The 16,747-nt window shown below is 43.0% G+C and overlaps 1 protein-coding gene across 5 annotated transcripts in view; it reads left to right on the top strand.

Moving 5' to 3' along the window:
* The window catches only part of CECR2 (CECR2 histone acetyl-lysine reader), a 128,599-nt gene that overhangs the window by 100,448 nt on the left and 11,404 nt on the right, over positions 1-16,747 (top strand). For all 5 annotated transcript variants that reach the window (XM_085886615.1, XM_085886614.1, XM_085886613.1 and 2 more), the window contains 3 exons: positions 1,454-1,580; positions 2,327-2,547; positions 6,966-7,115. In XM_085886615.1, coding sequence (XP_085742741.1) covers positions 1,454-1,580; positions 2,327-2,547; positions 6,966-7,115 — 498 coding nt within the window. The remainder of the gene's footprint in view (positions 1-1,453; positions 1,581-2,326; positions 2,548-6,965; positions 7,116-16,747) is intronic.

The raw sequence follows: 16,747 nt of genomic DNA, 5'->3' as shown, positions 1-16,747 counted from the left end.
CCGTCCATCCACAAACGCTTTCAGCTTCTTCTCTGAAACTACACATATGATTTTCATGAAGCTTTGCCACACCATGACTCTACCAAAGTTTGTTCATGGCATTAAAACAATCGGGCCCAAAGAGGGTCGACGGTCGTTGCCTCCCCAAAATAGGTATTTGCTTTCTTCTCAGAAACTACACATGCAATTCTGATTAAACTTGACCACGACCTTCATCACCCATGACATACCAAATTTTGTCCACTGCATTAATAAAACAAAATAATTTGGAGTTTGAGGGGGTCCATGGAGGGAGTTTGGAGGCCGGGGGGGGGGGGGATAGAGATATCTGCTTTCTTCTCAGAAACGACACGCACAATTCCGATGAAACTTGATTACAACCATTATCACCCACGATATACCAATGTTTGTTCATGGCATTAAAAAAAACAAAAAATCCATTGATATTTACTTTCTTCTCTGTTACATCTTTTGTGGGTTATCCATGCCTACCAGTGTTTCCCTGGTTATCTTATCCAGTCACTGCCAGGTGAGCACCCAAGGGTACTGCACCGATGTTATAATTTTTTTTTTTTTTTTCTGTTCAATCACGATGTGCCAAAGTTGAATGAGAGTTTTTAGATGGTGAAATCTCCACAGATGACCGGTAGGTAATTTATAGCTTTGTAAGTTCTATCTTGGTAGATTAAAAAAAAAAAAATTTTGAGGGTTTATGTTATATTGAACCAATGGAGTGTCCGGGCCATCCCCATGTAAGAAGTCTAGGTCCTACTGACTTCTTGAGATGCATTGCCATCCACATCATATGCATATACACACCCTTCTCCCCCCTTGGAAGTTATGATCACCACATGGCAAGAAGCTGCAAGAGCAATGTCATTTTGGCCCCTCCTCCTGGGGTGGGGTCAAAAGGTCAAATACTGAAAAATTTAATTATGGGCACATTTTTAAACAATTTTTTTTTTTTTGTGATATGAAACCTTGTGTATGCAATCACCATTGGAGGATGCATGAAATGGGTCACGATGTTTTTGGATTTGACTCCTGGTTCATGCCCCAGGGCTGGGGACTTGTGGTCACAGGAGTCACAGTGTCCTGACCCAGCTACAAGCTGTCATCCCTCTTGTATCTGAACTGGGACACTGATGCTGAGCAAGGAAGCAGCACAATTTAAAGTCTTTGGTATGACTCGGCCACGGTTCAAATCGACGATGTCAAAGCCTCTGCGGGCGCTCCAACCATTACACCACCAAGTCATGTATTTATGTTGTATCCCGTGAATTTGTGTGTGCGGTTTCCTCACCCTTCTTATTTGGTTGATAGTTCTGTTCTAATGTCCAATGCAGGATGTGCCTCGAGTACAGATAAAGTCCACAGCGATGTTCTGTTCGATGTTGACTGAGATCCCACAGATCTATATTTTTAATTGTTTTCTTTTTACATCTTCAACCAGGACCCCATGGATCTGTCATCGATCGAACGGCAATTAAACACAGGCGTATACACGTGCAAGGAGCTGTTGGTTGCTGATGTGAAGCTCATGTTTGAAAACTGCCGCAAGTACAATGGGAAGGACAGTGGTATGATCTTCTCACTCGGTTTTCACCATACGTGTGTGTGTGTGTGTTTTCATGTGTACATCAAACAGGCTAAAGGACACTTTAGGATCTTTAACATTCACAATGGTGGGGTGCCAGGTTTAAATCATGAGTGGATTTGTCCATTGTCTTATCATGTCTTTGCACTTCACTTAAAAGTACAATGATATACCCTGATGTCCCACTTCATTTGAAAGTTAGCTTGACAACCTCGTGGTGAAAGTCATTCCTATTTATTTTTGCATTTGGTTCATTTTTATACGCCCGATAGATATATATATATATATATATATATATATATATATATATATATATATATATATATATATATATATATATATATATATATATATATATATATATATATATATCGGGGCATATTATGCGATACCGGTCGTCCGTCTGTCTGTCCGTCCGTCCGTTCCTGTCCGCACTCTAACTCCCAAAGTTTTCAACTTTCACGTTTCATATTTGGTACATAGGTACAGACTGTGGAGACGGTGTGCCGTGACGTACGTTCGTCATCTAAAGTGGTTGCCATGGCAACCAGGATGCTGTTTTCCATGTAGTAGCACAATTCTGTATATACCTTCTTGTCCGGGCATATATTGTGCTCACTTGAGCTCTTGTTTATTTTGGTACGTGCCTGCATTATTGATATCTGATGCAGATAAATCTTTCACCATCAGCTGTATTGTTGCAACAAACCTGCTTGCTTTTTTTTGCAGATCTCGCACACATGGCGGCAGCTCTCGAACAATGCTTTGACAAGGCCATGATCAAGCATTTCCCAGCTGAGCAAAGCGATGGACCAGAAGAACGCTGCGATGAGTGGCAGCGGCGAGTGCGTATTCGTGGCCGAGGACAGCGTCTGTCCCGGCGTCGAGAGCACAGCCTGCGGAGGCAAGACGCTGCCTCGTCTTCTCTGACCGACAGACATCTTAAACATGCAAGTGGAAACCATTGTAGCGATTGTGCGTTCACCTGAGCACATTGCATTCGTGGCTAATTTGTAATCACTCTGCTGTGGTCAAGACTGAGAATCTGCTCAAGTTGATCGTTTGTCTACTTTGACACATAAATGAGGGAATGCCTCTGGTTAAGACGTTTTTGTGGATGTTGTAATTTGTCTTCTTCCTCTTTTTTTGGTATGCAGCCCTAAAGGCCCGGTCACACCTTGACGTTTTAGCCAGCGATGGCAACGTATTAAAATGTATCTTAAACGCTGGCTTACGTTGAACTTTTGATGTTTTTTTTTAAAGATTCGGACGTATTCATAGCGACTTGGTCTTATGTATAACGCATTAGTAACGGACACAGAACGTTTCGTTGTGTTATAGATAACTTATACCAACGAATGCTGAACCTGTTGTCGGCCTACACAACCGATGCCCAACGATAGTCTAACTTAGGCATAGCGCGTTGCACGCATCGCCGACGATGTCGTGACGTAGCCTATTAAAAGGCTGACGCACAACGATTCGAATCATAACTGCCGTAGAAATGGAAGTGACAACATCGCGGTCACACCTTGGCGATCTTGCCAGCGTATGCCGACCTAAGAAAAATGTGTCTAAAACGTTGGGGCACGTCAAATACGGTATGAGTAAGTTTGGTATACGTGAGTACAACGCTAAAGTACGTTATCATATGTCGTAGTAAGTAGAGTACGTCAAGAAATTTTAAACATGTTCAAAATTTTACGACGTACTCGGCGTATGACACACGTTCCGCATGGGATGGGGATAAGTTTTACACACGATATGCGGATGCTTACACACGTCCACAAAGGCTACTCATAAGCTACTCATAAGTCGAAACACGTCGCGGTAATGTCTTTTTTACGCGAAACCTATTTCTAACTTATGTTTGACGTGCTTTGAACCAATTCTTTACGTAGTCCCAACACACATTGACGTATGTAGACGTATTCCAATGACGTCTTCCGGTCGACAAAAAAAAAAAATGAACGTGTTTCTGGCTTACAACTGCCATATAAAGACGTGTTCCCAGCGATTTTGGGAATTGGTATATAAAAATGGTGTTCATAAAAGGGGAACCCAACAGTGTTTTTGAGTCCTTTTTTGAGTCGATGTCCATGTCAGCAGTAACAGCATCAGTATCAGTATCAGTATCAGTATTAGTATTAGTAGTAGTTTGTTCATGTTGGCAGTAGTAGGTGAGTGTGAGGGGGAGGGTGTGGGTTATGATGGATCATCCTTGCGTCCGCGTGTCCACAGGTAGGAGACATCTTTGCACCATTGTTCGAAGTTCTTCGCGGCTAATTTTTTATGGGGCTTTTTCAACAATGAGCTATGGCTTGTTTTTACGATTTAGGTCTATTCATAACGGGTTGGACAAATTCACAATGAACTAATAATGTACATAGAGCGCTTCGATAAGGCCAAAAAAAAAAAATGTTGCATTGGCGTAACGGGTCACTGAAAAATAGGGTAGGTCGGTGGGGATCTTTTTTTTTTTTTTCTCCTAATAAATCCCTCCCAAAATCTCCCCCGGCTCGAGTACCACCCTTTTTGTCGGCGGGTTCTGTCCGAAACACTTCCGGGTTTTTGCGATCGCGATCGCAATCAACAAGATACTTGAAAACGATAGCAAAACAACAAAAATAGCAATAAAATGGGGTCGGCAAAATTTTTCGATAGCAAAAAAACAAAAAAAAAACGTAGGGTCGGCGGAATTTTTAGGGTCGGGCGGGTTACGCCAATGCAACATTTTTTTTTTTTGGCCTAACATAGATCCGGAATACCAACGAATAATTATCGTGTAGCCGGCGTTCACAAACTATGCCCAACGATAGCCTAACTTATCCATATCGTGCGGCAGTTTATCTTTGCCGGTGACGTGGGGTTTGCTATTCATAGGCTGCCACTCAACCATTTAAATGGCTGCATCTCCACTATTGAAAGTAGACGCTTGCGCTCAACAATTGGATTTTTTTACACTCAACGACTTTTAAACGGTACCACTCAGCCATTTTCATTGTTTACAATGAACGATTTAAATTGCTGTCACTCGCCTTTGTTTTTTGACGCTGGCGCTCGGAAATTTTAATCGTTTCTATTGAACGTGCTAAATCGCTCAAACTCCACTATTGAAAGTAGACGCTTGCGCTCAACAATTGGATTATTTTTTACACTCAACGACTTTAAAACGGTACCACTCAGCTAGTTTCATTGTTTACAATGAACGATTTAAATTGCTGTCACTCGCCTTTGTTTTTTGACGCAGGGGTTTGGAAATTTGAAGCGTTTCTTCTGAACGTGTTAAAACTCTCAAACTCGACTATTTTAAATCGACGCTGCCGATGGACAATTGGAATCGTAGCCAAGCTAGACATCGAAGTGTGAACATCCTCGTCATGCCGAAGAAAAGTTTGAAGAATGCTGCAAATAAGTGTCCTGGCCGTGGCCGTGGACGCTGACGCAAGGACGATCCATTATACCGACGTCTTTCAGCCTATGAGTAACTTAAAAGTAACGTCTGTCGATGTGTGGCAACGATCGCGTAACGTGCCAACAACACGTTAATCATAGGTTAGAAATAAGTTTCGGGTATGCTAAACATTACCTCGGCGTGTCTCAACTTGTGATTAACTTACAAGTAGCACGTGTTGACGTCTGTCAACGATCGCAGACCGTGCATACAACTTGTGGCCAGCGTAGCGGAACGTGTGAGTCATACGCCGGCATACGTCGTGAAATTTCAAGCATGCAAAAATTTGAGGACAACCGAAAAGTACAACGTTTAAAGCCAGCGTACAACGACGTATGGCAGTGTTTTTCAGCGTATTCTCAATGTTATCAAAACTTACCCATAACGTATTCAACGTGTGCCAGCGTTTTAGAAAAAAATTTCAAAAATCGGCATACGTCGTGAAATTTCAAGCATGCAAAAATTTGAGGACAACCGAAAAGTACAACGTTTAAAGCCAGCGTACAACGACGTATGGCAGTGTTTTTCAGCGTGCTCTCAATGTTATCAAAACTTACCCATAACGTATTCAACGTGTGCCAGCGTTTTAGAAAAAAATTTCAAAAATCGGCATACGTTGGCTAAAACGTCAAGGTGTGACTGGGCCTTTAGCTGCAGGTACTATAATTTGCCGGGGACGTAGCTGTGCCACTGATGCAGGAAGAAGATGCTCTTGTAAGCTCGAGCAGAAATTTGTAATTTGTTTATGGTGCGACGATAGCTCGACTACTCTTTGTGAAAGACACCATGGGGCTTTTAACGTCAACCAAGGAATGCTGGCAGACGGAACACCCGTTTAACGTCCACTTGAGGGACAGCACACACGGTGTTGAATCGCCATGCCTGTGAAACAGTTTATGATGACAGTTTATAGTTTGGCCGAAATTCGAACCCAGGCGAGACGGATTAGAGGCGAGTGTGCATTCCCCTCGGTTATCCTGCGAGCCCCCAGGAATCGATGAGCAAGTTGAAATGAGCATGTGAGCTTTTTTTCGCTTTCTGGTGAGTTCTGTGAATGTGATGATGACCAAAAGTGACAAGTTAGTCCATAGAGACTAAAAGTGCCAATCATTCCTCGGCCCTGTGAACGTCTCTTTTTGACTCCTCTCCAAGGCACAGGATCTTTACCTTGGGATTGCTCTGTAAGCTTGGATTGCTTCTCCCATCCCCAGGACCAGCTTCACCAGCGGAAATGCAACAGAGGGGATGCAGGTCCTGAGCACTGCCAAAAAGTGAACCTTCCTATGCCTTTGGACCAAATTGGACTACAACTATAATATATATCTTGTGAATGCCGACATTACCTTGATTTGATAAGTTGGATCTGCCGTTGACATCGTATCTGAAGCAACGATGCAGTGACCCTGAGATTAGGGGCAAGGGTGTAGAATTGTGCTGAGGCACCAGCATACAATGGACTTTTCAAAAGGTACAGCTCTCATCAAGTCAGCGCTTGAATGAAACATTGTGACCTCAGCTTGTAATGTCTTTACTTTTCTCTTTTTTTTTTCATCAAAAACGTTATTTCTCAGGAATATGTTTTATCTGAAAGCTAACATTCGTTACCTGAAGTAACATTGAGGCAGGACGCAACTTAAGATTGGAGGTGTTGTATCTCCAAATGCATGCCGTGGCAATTTTCTGTTTGTTTGTTTATGAAAAGACTTATTATCCTTCCAGTCTAATTATGTCTTTTGGATCGCGTTTTGGGGGTTCTGCTGGTTCGGAAATCTGCAAGTGAAAAAGGTGCGCGTCTTGTGCTGCTGTTGAACGAAGAACACATCTTGCAGGACTGTCCCGTTGGCATACACATGGCCATCAGCATGTTTTTTTTTTCAAAAATTTGCCAAAAAACATTTTTATTTGCCTTTGCAGACCCCCAGCATTGCCAATGGGGTGCGTAAGCATACGGCCTTTTTGATGGAGAACAACGTTCGAAGAGAGTCTTCTGAGATTTGTGATGAACGACCTGATACTACTCAAAGAACTGGCAGCTCTCAGTGTTTGCTTTCAAGCTTCCCCCAGGTCAGATTGAATGTATTCCTGTACACCAGTGGTTCTCAACCTTTTTTTTGCCCCATGCACCCTTTTCACCATATGTCAGAATGTCATTCCCCCCCTTTCCAAGATTGTCTGACTCAAAAGGTGCATTCCAAATAATATGCATATAACATTGAAAATGTTTTATTTTTTTCTATATTAGTACACATTCATTTACTTGGATTATTTTTATAGTGGAGTTTTACAAATTTAATTGCAATAGAAAATGTTGATGGATTTTAAAACTTGAATAAAAGTACTTTTTAAAAAAATATTTCTAACTAATTACTTAACAGACTAAAGTTACTGAAGCATACTTCAATAAACAAAAAGTTCAATGGAATGCCAGGGTATTGTAATTCATTTTATTCTGATGAAGATTACAGTCAATGATAAACCTGTGATTGTTTTTTCTTCCCCAATTCTTGGATATGCGGAGGAGTTCTTGAAAGGGCACAACGCAGGTCATTTTCAACCTCCAATCTACTTCGTTGCTTCGTTTTCATTTGCAACAGAGTTGAAAAGCCTGACTCACAAAGATACGTCAACACAAATAGAAGAAATGCATGGATAGCTCTTTCTGCCACTTTTGGGTAGGGATCGCACATCAAGGGCCAAAATTCTGTGATTGATTTCTCATCGAACATATCTCTTGCTCCCGAATCAGTCTTCAGCTCCAGAAATTCATCTTCACAATCATCAGGAACTTTTTCAACTGACAATTTAAATGGATTTCACACTAAATCCAACTCCTCATCACCGAGTTCAGGAAAATATCGGCTGAATTCATTTTCCAATGTTGTCAAATGCTGCAAAATTTCATTTTTTGCAAATTCTGGAAGCACTTGGTCTTCACCACCACCAGCAACAAGAATTGATGACAGTTTCTCAAAAATTGCAGCATTTTTGATCTTGACCTTTATCTTCCAATTTTCCAGCTTGCTCATGAAAGCTTTCAAGGAATCCATGAATTTTATGATGTTTGTATTCCTTCCTTGCATCTGAAGATTCATTTTATTCAGCTGCTCAAAAATGTCAACCAAATAGGCAAGGTGCATGATCCATTCCTCATCATCCAGCCAGGCAAAAAATTACATCTTACTCTGAACTTCAAAAAATAATTTGAGCTCATCTTAAAGCTCAAATACTCGTTCAGTTACATTTCTTCTTGAAAGCCATCGAACATCTGTGCAAAAGAAGCAAATGATGGCCTGCATTCAATGTCAATACATAACTGCTTGAAAAGTTGTGAGTTGAGAGCCTTTGACAAAGTTCACAATTTGAATTGTTTGATCCAAAAGCTTCCCCAGTGGAGCTGGAAGTGTTTTTGAGGCCAGTGCCTGACGATGGATCATACAATGAATGCCTTTCACTTTTGGAGCTCGCTTTTTCACACAAACTTGAAATCCAGATTTTGTCCCCAACATAGCTGGTGCTCCATCTGTACAGCACCGACAGACATTATCCCACAAAAGATTTTCTGATTCAAAGAAAGGTGAAACCTTTTCCAAAATATCCGAGGCCTTGGTAGTTGTTTCAAGAGGAGAACAAAAGAGAAACTCCTCTTTAAATGAACCTGAGTGAACATATCCTGCAAACAACTGGGAACACGATGCCACAGCAGTCGATTCATCAAATTGAATTGAAAATATGCCAAATGCTGCAGACTTCATCTCCTGCACAACTTGATCCTTGATGTCAATGGCCATGTTGCTGATCCTCCTATGAACAGTACTGTTTGATAGTGAAACTGCTGCAAGTTTTTTTTTTATCCAATCCATTTCCCAACACAATTTCCACCATTTTGAGAGTGCAAGGTTTGATCAAAGTTTCCCCAATTGTATGTGGTTTTTTCTGCTTTGCTATCTCCAGTGCTACGACATAAGACGTTTCAATAACCTTTTGGTTCATTTGTTGGAATGCCCCTGTTGAATCTAGCTTCATCTTTTTTGAGAGCATTCCCATGATGTTCAAAAAAGCTTTTGTCCTTGTCCTTGTGTTGAGGATGAACATTCTGCAAATGTTGCTTCAACTTTGTTGGTTTTATATAATCATTTGACAAAGCTTTGCTACAAATAACACATTGAGTCCTTTCTTCTCCATTGATGATGATGGATGTGAATCCATATTGAATATATGAATGATCGTAACCTCTTTTTTTGACACTCATGATGGGCTCCAAATTCTGTGAATAAAAAACAAGAATAAGTCAAAGATAGCTATAAATGGAATATTTCCACAGATAAAAAAAGTGAAATATTTATCTTTCTTTATAATTAACCTCCGCCATCGAAGATCAGAGGTTACTGTTTTCACCCCTTTCTGTTTGTTATCTTGCCAAAACGAAGTTTTTGCAAGATATGTTAGTCAGCTTGTATGTTTTTTTTTTGTTTGTTTGTTTGTCTGTAATCACGTATAAAAAATTCTGCAGAGCACAGTTATCATTGGAAATTTTTGTAACTTCGCATATCAGAGGCCTATAGAGGTCCCTTTCAGTGCACAAAATTTTGAAGGTCAAGTTCAAAGGTCAAGGTCACTGTCGCAAATCAGGGGAGTCGACGAAACCCTTATTTTTTGAGTAATTTTGATCGGATCGTCTTCAAACTTCATGGGAATATAGTTCATGGTCTGGCGCTCAGCTGATTAATTTTTGGTGGCGATTGGCCTTGATCTTCATGGTTAGCGCCTGAGGTCAAACATATTTGACCCCAAGGTCAAATTTTCAAGTTTTAGGAACCATATCGTGTAGTACCTCAAATTGAACACCTCGATGAGTGCTTTCTAGATATGTCAAGCTTGAGACATTATGACGTCATTTGGTGACATTATGAGGCAAAAGAATATTTTTCATGGTTACTCTGCAGAACGATTCTCATCGGAATCTTTCGTAGGCAGATATTCCTCAAGGAGTCGCTCCTGGTGGATAGCAGCTCTGTTCACCTCAGTGTGACCTTAAAGAAGTCACACGTTGTCACCTTTTGGCAAGATACGGGTCACCCTGTGGGTGGCATTGGTTTATTTGTTTGTTTGTTTGTTTGTGAACAGTATTACGGAAAAACTCCTCGACGGATTTCGACGAAACTTGGTGGGGGGGTTAGGTATGATCCAAGGATCATGCCATTAGATTTTGGACTTGGTCCCCCCCCCTCAAAAAAAAGAATTTTTTTTTTTGCATTTCTACATGTTTTAAGTGATTTCCAACGCCCCCCCCCCCAAAAAAATTGTTAGAGGAAAAAAAATTTTTGCAACTTTTTTTTTCAACAAAATTTCGATTTTTATTTTTTGCATTTCTACATGTTTTAAGTGATTTCCACCCCCCCCCCCCAAAAAAAATGGAGAAAAGAACTATAACTCTGTCAGCACTGTTGACATCATATTTAATGAATAAGATATAAGATTCACTTGACTGACCTAGCAGTATTGGCGGCGGAGGTTTTCTACTCTCCCGAGTGCTCCCCCTCGAGTTTCATCTGTGGCATTCAATAAACTTTATTGAATGTCACAGATTAATTTAAAAGCAAATTACAATTCTGTAGATTGTGCATAATCTTCAGGACATCACACCTTATTCAATAAAGTGTGATGTCCTGTAGATTATGTACAATCTGTAGAAAGATCAATATTCCAACAGTTTGAGTCTGCCAATCTGTGGTCCCAATTCCCCCCTGAAACACCAAAATTCCCCCTGGGAGGGGGAATTCCCCCCTGGTTGAGAACCCCTGCTGTACACTGTTCTCTCTCTGTCTCTCTGTCTGTCTGTCTCTGTCTGTCTGTCTCTGTCTGTCTGTCTCTGTCTGTCTGTCTCTGTCTGTCTGTCTCTGTCTGTCTGTGTCTGTCTGTGTCTGTCTGTGTCTGTCTGTGTCTGTCTGTGTCTGTCTGTGTCTGTCTGTGTCTGTCTGTGTCTGTCTGTGTCTGTCTGTGTCTGTCTGTGCCTGCCTGTCTGTCTGCCTGTCTGTCTGCCTGTCTGTCTGCCTGTCTGTCTGCCTGTCTGTCTGCCTGTCTGTCTGCCTGTCTGTCTGCCTGTCTGTCTCTGTCTCTCTCTGTCTCTCTCCGCCTGCCTGTTCCTTCATTTCCTTGCTTGTTTGGTCCAGCTGTGTCCCACTGCCAAATCGTTGCCTTTTCTGTCCGTCACCTCGCTCTTCCACAAGCATTGATATTTGTATTAAATGGCACGATACCAGAAATGATTTTTCTCTTGAGATATTGGGAAAGGGGTAGGCTTTCTGCATATTATAAATGTATCGTTACTCAATCTTGATAGCTGGGGAGCGAGCACACCCCCATATTTTGGAAGTTGTGGACACCTCATGCTATATTTAATTTCATCATGTCTTTTCAAACTTAAGACCTTCCTGAACAATATTCCAGAGCAATTATAAATGAACAGGAAACAAACATAAGTATATGGAGAAAGATTACAGGCCCAGACCGGGAACTGAACCAAGGTCCTCTGGTGAACCGTACCAGGTTCACCAGAGGACCTGGGTGCGATTGCCAGTCTGGACCCATAATTTTTCCACATTCGTATAATATTCCAGAGGGAAACCTTCTGAGATCAGTGAACCTCACTGTGAAAATTGCATTTACCTTTATACCGCAGGGTTTCCGAGAGCCGATTTAGCGATTTTATTATTCTTTTTTTAAAATGCAATTTCCCCATACAGACAACACAAATAATGCCACCAATCAAAATTTGGTGTCAAAATGACCCGAATGATGAGGCAAGTTGCATAAATGAAACAAAATCAAATGTTTGAAGTTTTTTTTTTTTGAATAACAGACACAATAATGAAAAAATTTTGAGAAAATGTCTGGGTTAAGCCACTCGCGTCATGTATAAATGGCTTTATCTGCATCAATACTCACTTGATATCATTGTTCTGTCCATCAAAATCATCCCCATTCAACCCTCTATCACACCACATGTACAGGTTTCCGATGAGATCCGATATTCACACAAGTTTTTAATAAGAATTTAACCTTGCCCTCTTATTTTGGGAATGGATGCAAACTTGGAGAAGACAAGAGGCAAATATTGTTGCGAATTCGCGCCCGCCGGCGTGCGATCGGCCGCTCGACTCGAATGGCGGCCGCCTCGCCTACCGGACGGACAATTCTGTCGTGACCCTCCGGGAACTATCGCCCGGAGCCAGTCACGGGTGGGCCTTTCAACCTCACCACGATCGTGCCAATCGGCCACCCGCGTAGGATAGGGTTGTTCGCCAAACTCGACCTGCCTAAGTACCCACGTGGATGGTAAACCGGGCGATCGTACCTCGCCGCAGGTCGACTCTGGACACGAACCGCTTAAGCGGTCCGTTCTGTGCTATCGGGATAACCGAGCGGTGTTATCGTCGGCCTCGACGGTTCCGATTAATTATCGAGCGTAGTAAGCCCACAACGAACCCTTTACGTGAAGCAAGATGGAGATTCAAACGAAGGAAACGACGCAGCGAAACGGGGAACAATCCAACATAAAACCAATGTCACCTGCAGGGTGACCCGTATCTTGCCAAAAGGTTTCCACGTGTGACTTCTTTAAGGTCACACTGGGGTGAACAGAGCTGCTATCCACCAGGAGCGACTCCTTGAGGAATATCTGCCGACGAGAGATTCCGATGAGAATCGTTCTACAGAGTAACCATGAAAAATATGCTGTTGCCTCATAACGTCACCAAATGACGTCATAATGTCTCAAGCTTGACATATCTAGAAAGCACTCATCAAGGTGTTCAATTTGAGGTACTACACGATATGGTTCCTAAAACTTGAAAATTTGACCTTGGGGTCAAATATGTTTGACCTGAGGCACTAACCATGAAGGTCAAGGCCAATCGCCACCAAAAATTAATCAGCTGAGCGCCAGACCATGAACTATATTCCCATGAAGTTTGAAGACGATCCGATCAAAATTACTCAAAAAATAAGGGTTTCGTTGACTCCCCTGATTTGCGACAGTGACCTTGACCTTTGACCTTGACCTTCAAAATTTTGTGCACTGAAAGGGACCTCTATAGGCCTCTGATATGCGAAGTTACAAAAATTTCCAATGATAACTGTGCTCTGCAGAATTTTTTTATACGTGATTACAGACAAACAAAAAAAAAAATAAAAAATAAAAAACATGCAAGCTGACTAACATATCTTGCAAAAACTTCGTTTTGGCAAGATAATAATGCACATTTATTACCCAGCCCATGAAAAGCACACATATACAGTCAAACAGTCAGAATGCACATACAGTGGGGAGAAGAAGTATTTGATACACTGCCGATTTTGCAGGTTTTCCCACTGACAAAGCACGTAGAGGTCTGTAATTTTTATCATAGGTACACTTCAACTGTGAAAGACGGAATCTAAAACAAAAATCCTGAAAATCACATTGTATGATTTTTAAATAATTAATTTGCATTTTATTGCATGAAATAAGTATTTGATCACCTCCCAACCAGTAAGAATTCCGGCTCTCACAAACCTGTTAGTTTTGTCTTTAAGAAGCCCTCCCATTCTGCACTCATTACCTCTATTAACTGCACCTGTTTGAACTCATTATCTGCATAAAAGACAGCTGTCCACACTCAATCAATCAGACTCCAACCTCTCCACAATGGGCAAGACCAGAGAGCTGTCTAAGGACATCAGGGACAAAATTGTAGACTTGCACAAGGCTGGGATGGGCTACAGGACAATAGGCAAGCAGCTTGGTGTGAAGGCAACAACTGTTGGCACAATTATTAGAAAATGGAAGAAGTTCAAGATAACAGTCAATCTCCCTCGGTCTGGGGCTCCATGCAAGATCTCACTTCGTGGAGCCTCAATGATCATGAGAAAGGTGAGGGATCAGCCCAGAACTACACGGCAGGACCTGGTCAATGACCTGAAGAGAGCTGGGACCACAGAATCAAAGAAAACCATAAGTGACACACTACGCCGTCATGGATTAAAATCCTGCAGCACACACAAGGTCCCTCTGCTCAAGCCAGCGCATGTCCAGGCCCGTCTGAAGTTTGCCAATGACCATCTGGATGATCCAGAGGAGGAATGGGAGAAGGTCATGTGGTCTGATGAGACCAAAATAGTGCTTTTTGGTTTAAACTCCACTCGCCGTGTTTGGAGGAAGAAGAAGGATGAGTACAACCCCAAGAACACCATGCCAACTGTGAAGCATGGAGGTGGAAACATCATTCTTTGGGGATGCTTTTCTGCAAAGGGGACAGGACGACTGCACCGTATTGATGGGAGGATTTTGGGGCCATGTATCGCGAGATCTTGGCCAACAACCTCCTTCCCTCAACAAGAGCGTTGAAGATGGGGCGTGGCTGGGTCTTCCAGCATGACAACGACCCGAAACACACAGCCAGGGCAACTCAGGAGTGGCTCCGTAAGAAGCATCTCAAGGTCCTGGAGTGGCCTAGCCAGTCTCCAGACCTGAACCCATTAGAAAATCTTTGGAGGGAGCTGAAAGTCTGTGTTGCCCAGCGACAGCCCCGAAACCTGAAGGATCTGGAGAAGATCTGTATGGAGGAGTGGGCCAAAATCCCTGCTGCAGTCTGTGCAAACCTGGTTAAGAACTACAGGAAACGTCTGATCTCTGTAATTGCAAACCAAGGTTTCTGCACCAAATATTAAGTTCTGTTTTTCTGATGTATCAAATACTTATTTCATGCAATAAAATGCAAATTAATTATTTAAAAATCATACAATGTGATTTTCAGGATTTTTGTTTTAGATTCTGTCTTTCACAGTTGAACTGTACCTATGATAAAAATTACAGACCTCTCGGTGCTTTGTAAGTGGGAAAACCTGCAAAATCGGCAGTGTATCAAATACTTGTTCTCCCCACTGTATATCAATTTAAAACAAAAACAACAATGCAGAGCTTCGACCGAATACGCGAACACACGGCAACACTTATACAGTTTTACTTCACAGACGGCGCCGACACACATTTACTCAAAAGCAAAGGAAAGAAGCCACCCTCATAGGCAAGGGGGCAGACGGACCTGTAGGCCAATATTTGCGTGGGACCTGCAGGAGCGGCCAGGTCCGCGAGACCGGGGGGGTCCTACCCGTGTCCTCGTGACAAGCCGCAAATGTGACTGCCCGGCAGTGCCCTGACTTCGTGCTCCTTCGCGGGTTTCGTTGGCACCGCTTGGAGTGGGGTGGGAACGGGGCCCCCTTTTTGCACTGTCTCAGCGCGGGGGAAAGGGGGAAATTGTTGATGCCCTGGGGGAGGAGAATGGCTGGCTGGCTTGGGTCCCGCAACGAGCGATCCCACCGCGACCTCGTCGCCGACCGCCGTCTTTCCTGCCTCAGACCCGAGCTCCTTGGCCTCCTCCCACAATTCTCCTCAGCCGACTGCAGAAACCACCTTGACGCCTTCGCCTCCCGACTCCACTCTGCTCTCCAACCCGACTTGACTGCCAAAACTCTGCCTTTCAGAACTGACTCTCTCAAAACTCTTCCCGATTCTCTTTGCGCTTTATAGGCCGGCAGGAGAACCCATATGCAAATTTCAGGATCAGGATGAGCTCGGGGGCGGAGCCACGCTCGCCCATTGGACGGAGGAAAAGTGGGCGTGAACCTCCCCTGATCCTAGAATTTGCATATTTCGATTTTACACGGAAGCGCCTGGAGGCGGGGCCAAGCCGCTCCACGCTTGCTGATTGGACGGATCAGAAGTGGGCGTGCAGCATTCCTGATCCGAATTTTCCCTCGGAAAGGCCGCTATTTGCACTCGCGGCTCGGTGCGTTTCGCTGAACGAGAACAGGACAGCCTGACGCTCAGTGTTCACAGGTGATGCGGGAATGGCCGTAGAAGGAGAGAGGTGAGGGTGGTGGAGGGTCTATCGGTGGTGGTTTGATGGTTGTGGCGGTTGATTCAAAATGAAGATAGAACAGAAAAACGCCTGACTCAAAGTGTCGCAGCCCGAATGAATCGCATAAATTCCCTTTAAACAACGGGTTTGGGGCTAACTACACATGTACTTAGAGTCATCTCACCTACGGGCCCTGAATGGTGGTTTGCGAATTTCCACAGCCGTAACAATATGAATGCTCGAAAGTTCCGTCGTCACGATTTGAGTCAAATGGGCTGATTCATCACGGAAACAAATCAACATGGTTTGCAACCTTGTTGAAAGAATCTCCTTTGAAAGTAATTGATACTTTGCCAGAATCTGACAAGAGTACTGTCTTGTGGACGCAGTGTGCTTCGTCCAAGAGCATCAGTTTCTTGAAGGCGAAACGTTCAATCAGTCCCAAGCCAGACTTCTGTGCAAGCTCATGTGTACACTGTCAGGCAACGACGTAAGTGCCCATTTCCCCAGGGATAGGTATGACCATGTGGAATCCACAAAAGGATGAGAGCGACGACGATGGATTGCCCACAAACTTCAAAAAGAGTAAGAGTTCAGTGGGACGATCAAGACACCACTCTTCAAGGAGTTTATGACAGTCAAAACCAACAAGAAAAGCTCCAAGATTTCTTGTGCTGTACTTGGGAGTAGGCAGTGAGCCAGAAAGTCATCACGGCAGATTTGTACCTCCCTGTTGAATTTGTGGATGAGAAGAAAAACATATGTGTGTCACATCAGCTTGCATCATACATGTTGCTG

Source organism: Eptatretus burgeri, chromosome 6 (assembly GCF_056783735.1).
Source record: "Eptatretus burgeri isolate ZD-2024b chromosome 6, Ebu_testis_v1, whole genome shotgun sequence".
NCBI classification, from domain to species: Eukaryota; Metazoa; Chordata; class Myxini; order Myxiniformes; family Myxinidae; genus Eptatretus; species Eptatretus burgeri.
Note: the sequence above shows the minus strand (reverse complement) of the source record. Positions and strands in the feature narration are given on the sequence as shown.